This window comes from Leptonotus elevatus, chromosome 16 (assembly GCF_054856555.1).
Source record: "Leptonotus elevatus isolate MCC_2025b chromosome 16, RoL_Lele_1.0, whole genome shotgun sequence".
NCBI lineage: Eukaryota > Metazoa > Chordata > Actinopteri > Syngnathiformes > Syngnathidae > Leptonotus > Leptonotus elevatus.
Genome location: NC_141254.1, coordinates 7,904,940 through 7,912,627, shown reverse-complemented (window position 1 = coordinate 7,912,627; position 7,688 = coordinate 7,904,940). Strand labels below are relative to the sequence as shown.

The window sequence follows — 7,688 nt, the reverse complement described above, 5'->3', positions numbered from 1 at the left end:
TGAAGCGGTTGGGATGGGGATTAGCACCTCCAAATCCGAGACCATGGTCCTCAGTCGGAAAAGGGTGGAGTGCCCTTTGCGGGTCGGGGATGAGGTCCTGCCCCAAGTAGAGGAGTTCAAGTATCTTGGGGTCTTGTTCACGAGTGAGGGTAGGCTAGAGCGGGAGATCGACAGACGGATCGGTACAGCGTCTGCAGTGATGCGGACGCTGTATCGGTCCGTTGTGGTGAAGAAGGAGCTGAGCCGAAAGGCAAAGCTCTCGATTTACCGGTCGATCTACGTTCCTGCCCTCACCTATGGTCACGAGCTGTGGGTCGTGACCGAAAGAACAAGATCCCAGATACAAGCGGCCGAAATGAGTTCCCTCCGCAGGGTAGCCGGGCTCTCCCTTAGAGATAGGGTGAGAAGCTCGGTCATTCGGGAGGGACTCAGCGTCGAGCCGCTACTCCTCCACGTTGAGAGGAACCAGTTGAGGTGGCTGGGGCATCTGGTTCGGATGCCTCCTGGGCGGCTCCCTGGGGAGGTGTTCCGGGCATGTCCTACCGGCAGGAGGCCCCGGGGACGACCCAGGACACGCTGGAGAGACTACGTCTCACGGCTGGCTTGGGAACGCCTTGGGATCCCATCGGAGGAGCTGGCTGAAGTGGCTAGGCAGAGGGAAGTCTGAGCTTCCCTGCTTAAGCTGCTGCCCCCACGACCCGACCCCGGATAAGCGGAATTGAAGACGGAACGGAACAATCCACCGTGCCAGCCGCCTTTGCCAGACGAAACTCGACAGTACAAAGAAGAAGCCATTTCTAAAGCAGACCAAGAAGAAATGGAGTGTGGCAAAGTGGAAACCTGTTTTGTGGTCAGACGAATCACGATTCGAAGTTCTTTGTGGAAAACTGGGGCGCTATATCATACTGACGAAAGAGGACCCAAGTCAGTTTATAAGCCTGCATCTGTGATGGTATAGGGTTGCATGAGTGCGTGTGACATGGGCAGCTTCCACATCTGGAAAGGCATCGTCAATACAGAAAGGTATATTCCGATTCGAGAACAACATATGCTCCTATCCAGACGTCATCACTTTCACAGAAGATCTTGCATTTCTCAACGCGATAATGCCAGACCACATGCAGCACCAATTACAACATCATGGCTGCGTAGGAAAAGGATCCGGGTATTGAAATGGCCAGCCTGCAGTCCACTTCTTTCACTTATAGAGCACATATGGCGCATCATAAAGAGGAAGGTGCAACAAAGAAAGCCCAAGACAGTTGAACAGTTAGAGAGACACGGGTTGGACAAGAATGGGACAGCATTCCTTTTTTTATTTTTTTTATTTTCCTTCTTAAGAGCTCAGTATTGTTCATTCGGAAATGTCATCATCATTGCTCTTTTATTTTTTATTTTTTTATTATTATTATTTTTTGTGTGTGTGTGTGTGTGGGTGAGTATGTGTATGTGTGTGCGTGCGTGCGTGCGTGCGTGTATTTGTTAGCTCACCAGAAAACCTATTAAAAAAAATCTCATACCGTTCACCTAAACCGAACACCAGGAGACCCGAGGGGACCAAAGAAAACCAAGGAAGGTGAAATCCAGCACCGACCAGACACCCCCCACCAGAACTCCTCCCCAGCCCAAGAAACATCCAGACCCCAACAAATCCAAAAAACATAAAATCAGGGCCTCAAGAGACCAAAGGAGAGACCGAGAAAAGGAAGGAAGGACAGACGAAGCCGCGTGAGATCCGCAGACACCAGCCTCCACCGATTCAATAACCTGAGGAAGAAGCAGATTGAGTCTGAGTTTCGATAGATGCTGGTGTGGTGGATCTGGCATGCATGAAAATCTCCACCAAAGAGGGGAGCCGTCGACCCCCGCCGGAACAGAGCAAGCGCAAAACCTCAAGGCCCCCCAGGCCGCGGCAGCGCCAAAGGACGACCCCACCCCAACACGGCCCGCGCCCCCGATCCAACGCAGCAGGACGGGGCACTGCAGGCCCGCCAGGCACCCCACCGGCCCCCAACCCCCGCCCCCCATCCACCCCCGCCACCCACCCCAACCCAGCCCCAGCCGCCCCCACGTCCCCAATCCCCCAGACACCCCCCACCCCCAGCACCCCCCACCCCGCAACCCCCACCACCGCCCCCCCCAACAAAGCCGCCCCCCCGACCCCACCCCGACCAACCGGCAGCCCCCCAACCCCCGACCCCCAGCCCCCGGGGACCACCCGCACCCAGGCACCGGCGCCGAAGAGGGGCCGGACAGCGGAGCGGAGAGGGCAGCCGCACCCACCCCACCCCCCGCCGTGTGGAAGGACGGAACACCGGGGGCAAAAGGGGGAGATGGGGGCACCGGAGGGCGGCCGACACCCCCGAACCCCAGGCCCAGCGGGGGAAGGCCCCGGTCGTCACCCCAGCGTTCTTTGTGAAAATTAACCCCTGTTACTGAGTCCGCCAGCTCGCCGACTGGCGAACTCTACCCCTAAACCGTGAATGTGACCCCACCCAGTGTATATACAAGTGTGTGTGTGTGGTGCATTAAAATTAGGAGCAGGTGAACCGGAGCCAATGGAAATGATATTCCCACGCTCCGATCCACCCGCCACCCAAGCATGTTACTGAGTGTATGTGGTGCATTAAAAAAAATAGATAGGGCGGGGACACGGACAGGGGACCGCAGCACTGCTCTATACTGCGGCCCCCAACCGATGGCACCCCCACAACCCCCCCCCCCCCCACAAGTTGTGTGGTGTATTAAAATTGGAGGGGAGTTGTAGGGTGAAGACGGTGTTTCCACCCTATATATATATATATATACATTAGGGATGTTAGAAAAAATCGATTCGGCAATATATCGCGATATTACAGCGCGCAATTCTCGAATCGATTCGATATGTGGCCGAATCCATTTTTAAACATACATTTTTTAGGGGAATATTCAACAAAAGGTCTTACTTAGGGTTAGGATTTACACATTAAGCATGGAAGAATGTTATATTAATGGAACATTAAGCATTAATATGTTTATTTCAGTGCTGTTCAAAAATGAAGCAGACTGCAACGTGTTTGTTAAATGCAGTGGCTCAGTAATAAAATATAAAATAAAAATTCATACAAATCTTACAGTGTACATGTACAAGTTTACTGATTAGTACTTTCTAAATTTGAGGTTAAAAAAATCGCAATAATCAATTTATAGATTCGTATCGAGATTAATTGGTATTGAATCGAATCGTGACCTATGAATCATGATACGAATCGATTCGCCAGGTATGAGGCAATTCACACCCCTAATATATATATATATATATATATATATATATGGGTGTCCAAATTACTTTAAATTAATTCATTAAAATACTTGGAAAGTCTGTACTGGGGGAATTCCAGTTAAAACACAGCAGACACAATTTTCCTGTAAAAAAATTCATAATAATGCATGTACTGGTATTTGTGGAGACCGGGTAAATTGTATTTTACAATTTAAAAATGTGCAGAATTTCACAAGTTACTTCATGTTAAAGATAGCTCTTAATATAAAAAGAAAAATGCACGGAGCTGTCAGAATTTTTTTACAAATGCAATTATGCCATCTAGTGGCAGAAATATGACCAACACAAATCAATATCACACTTGAATTTAACTTTAACTCAATTTTATGAATTATTATGAAATTATTTTATCAATGACTAAAACGTTAAAGTTGTTCCAACTTTTATGTTAATAATAGTATGAAAACAAAAAACCTGTTGTACATTTTATTGTACATTTAGAGTAGATGTAACATTTGCAGCTAATCGTGAGTTAACTATTGAAGTCATGCAATTAATTACGATTAAACATTTTAATCGTGTGACACCAATATATATTTTTAATTCTTATTCTTGAATTCTTTTTAATGATGCTCGTGTGTTGCTTTCCTCTGCTGACGTTGAAAACGGCCGCCCCCTGAGATGAATCAGAATGTCATGTTTGGACTAGTGAGGTCACATATAACATAATATTGTCATGAGATGTTTAAGGTTAAGTTCTACTTAAAGGTCCATCCACATGGAAATTGGGCACTTAGACTTGGACCATGGTCAACCGCAGGTTCAAGTGTGGCTGCGAATTCATCACGTGTTTATGTAGAAAAGACACCAACATGCAACCAGACACAAAGACAGACCTTGTGCGCAACAGCTATGAACGTCAACCATTACATCATGTGTACCTGAACAAGTTTACTTGTTTGTTCTTTTTCAACTGACGTTCCCGCAGACATGCAAACGCAACACCCACAAGACTCATTAATCAAGTCAATATTTGGTCAAAACATTTGAATAATTAATGTGCCTAAATGAGCCTTTTGGGGACAGGGTCAGAGGTAGTTGAAAACAATGCGGTCTGTCTCATGTACACCAGAAGAAAGCAAGGCAGCTAAACTATTAAGGCAACAACAACAAACTATGATGTCATTGACAAAGTTCAGTCTGAGGTTTATTTCTGCATCAGAGGCGCATGTAATATCATATAGTGTATATAATCTGATATGATTTTACATACAATGGCTACAAAGGTTACATACTGTAGTAGTGCCATGTGTTGTGATGTGTGTATGCAAATTCCTGTGTTGTGAAAGCACCCTTAATGCAACATTTTTCTTGTTCAGCAAACGTGCGACATACATTTTATTCTACTTTCCCTGAGTGTGCTTTAAGATGAATTATGAAACCCCAGTTGAAGTTTGCTGTAAAACTTAACACGCAACAAAAATAATTACACATATTGTATACTGTATTTCAAAACAAGGCATACTTGTTTGAGAAACATTGCTAGCTTAGATTAGACACCATGATTATGCTGCATTCGAGGATGGTCGGAAGTCGGACATATGCGAGTTGGTTTTTCCCAGTTTAAGTAAACAACGGAAAAAACATATATATTTATTTTGGTCCTCAAAACGAATTTTGACCTCCAGTAAACTTGCCTTCTCGCAATTTCTGCTTCATTTATTGTTTAAAAAAAAATCTTATTTCAGAAGCATTTCATACTTGTTCAGTTCACCGTGTAATTTCATGCAGGGAGATAGCGGCATACTATCACGTATGCTGTGTTATGTGGAGATATGTCGAATATTTATGAATGAAGAAAGCGATCTAGTTTTATACTCGAGTAAATTGTGTTTTACCATTGACGGTCAACTACTGAACTGTATGAAATTGTTTTTGAAATAAGATAAAAACAATAAATGAAGCTAAATTGCGAGAAGGTAAGATTGCTGGAGGTCAAAATGAGTTTGACCCAGAAAACAGATGACAGATTTAAACTGGTTTATGAACAATATTTGAGAGAAATTGTGATATTGTGCACGTGGAAGAAGTTTTACATCTTTTGAGTTCATCTCGTAATAAACGGGAGCAAAAACAAAAGTGTTTATATTTTTGTTGAGCATAAATAAAAATTGAACCTAATGGAAGAAAAATATTCTGATCACTATTAATAAATGCCATTAGTCATTGATTTAAAAACGTCATTATTCAACTACTGAAACCCAACTTAGATAAATACAGAGTCGTCCCCCACCATTCGCGAGAGATGGGGACTGAATAGCATTAGTGATGGTATACTGCATTTTTAGGCCAATTGAACTCTCACCCCTCTGACACAAAGTCAGTTGTAACTTGTGTTGATGCTTTCTCTCATTTACTGTAAATAATTATTTTCTTATTGTACTCATTGTAATGATGCTTGATGTTGACTTCTTGTGTTCCAAGAGGGTGGGGCGACTTGGCTGTGGTTGGTGTTGCATGGACCATGCAAACATATAAAGCGAGTAGCGGGCCGATGTGACTCAACATTTCTTTGCTTGGTCTTCCACATTGATGCCGGCCAACGTGACCATCCGGTTGAGCCTCGCCGAGCGAGTGACAACCGCCACTGTGACCAGCTGCTTCTGCTTGATATTCCTCTTCGTTAACGGGGTCACGTTGTACACCTTGAGAAGTAAACGCTTGTTTCGGGAGACATCGCGCTACATCCTGATGTATCACCTGCTGCTTGGAGACACGCTGCTGCTGGCCATCACCCAGCTGCTGTACTTGCTGACCACCGGCGGCGTCACCCTCACGTACCCCGTGTGCGGCGTGCTGATCATGCTCAGCAATGCTGTCAGTCGGAATCCGCCTCTGGTGCTGGTGGTAATGTCGCTTGAGAGATACGTGGCTGTGTGTCACCCTCTCAGACACGCTTCCATCATTACCGTCAGGAACACGGCGGTGGCCGTGCTCGCCGTGTGGGTCTTCTGTTTTCTAAATGGACTCATTCAAGGGCTTTTACTGATGATGTTTCCTTTTGACCAGCTGGAGAGTCTGCACATGACACGGTTTTGCAACTACCTCAACCTGTTCCTCGTGCCCATTCTTGAATATTACCACAAAGTTTACACATATTTCCTGTTCACCTCAGCAAGCCTGAGCATCATGTTCAGCTTTATCGGCGTGACGGTGGTAGCCAGATCGGCGGCGCCTGACAAAGACTCGGCCCGTAAAGCTCGCAATACGCTGCTGCTGCACCTGCTGCAGCTTGGCCTCTGCCTGCTGTCAGTGCTCTACGTCGCCATCATGGCACTTATCTCGTCTTTGTTGAGCCGCTTGATGTGGATAAGGGTGCAGACCGTTTTGTATGTGTGCTTTTTTCTCCTGCCCAGATGCCTGACGTCTCTTGTTTACGGCCTGAGAGATAAGAGCCTCAGAGTCGTGCTCGTGTATCATCTCTGCTGTCATCTCAAAATGCTCCTGCGTCCTGAGAGCATCTGAGACACATTCAAACGTTGCACTCTACTGCCTTCAATGCAAATAAATGCTCACATGTGCATGGTGCCATGTTTAATTTATTTCATAAATTATTTATTTCATACACTGACTTGGGGAAGTAATGTCTTGCTACTGGGTGGAATAGGATGTTTGTTGACATATTTTATGTATGAGCTTGCTTTATATCATAATATGTACTTTTTTTAACCAATCTGTTTTTTTGTATATACATGTTGGAAATAAAAATAATAAAAAAATAAACATTATACACAATTTAGGCTGAGGTCAAATACAAACACAATATGCGTACATCCATGAAAGTCAGCCATTGCCCATGACATTATGTGTAACTGAATAAGTTTACTTCTTTGCTCTTTTTCAACTGGTGTCCCCACTGACACACAAACGTAACACCCATAGGACTCATTAATGCAGTCAATATTTGGTCAAAACATTTGAATAATGAATGTGCCTAAATGAGCCTTTTGGGGACAAGGTCAGTCGATCACAAGCACGTCAGAAGAAAACATGGTAGCAAAACACTTAATTAAGACAACAACAACAAACAATGATGTCATTGACAAAGTTCAGTCTGAAGTTTACTTTTGCATCAGATGCACATGTAATATCTACGGAGCCCCTGGCACCAGAGGGGCTCAAGGCATACTTGTTTGAGAAACATTGCTAGCTTATTGCTAGCAATCAATGGAAAACACCATTGACCAGTGACCCAAAATTAGCATTAGTTGATGTTCACAGGCATATATTCTTCCAAGTCTGTGATAAACGAGTTAGGTTAATAAAGTTCATTCACAACTTTCTTCATCTATTCTTTTTATCTTCGTGTATTTTCATGCACCGCACCGCATTGTTCCTAAGCGGCCAATGTATGTAGAGCAGAAGC

General features: G+C 44.8%; 1 protein-coding gene across 1 annotated transcript; it reads left to right on the top strand.

The window, feature by feature from the left end:
* Positions 1 to 5,854: 5,854 nt before the first annotated feature.
* LOC147160560 (odorant receptor 131-2-like) lies at positions 5,855 to 6,787 on the top strand. Its single transcript, XM_086057590.1, has one exon. The coding sequence runs from the start codon at positions 5,855 to 5,857 to the stop codon at positions 6,785 to 6,787; it is 933 nt and encodes a 310-aa protein (XP_085913716.1).
* Positions 6,788 to 7,688: the final 901 nt, after the last annotated feature.

Coding starts and splice junctions, on each gene's coding strand:
- LOC147160560 (XM_086057590.1), top strand. CDS start 5,855: ATGCCGGCCAACGTGACCATCCGGTTGAGCCTCGCCGAGCGAGTGACA.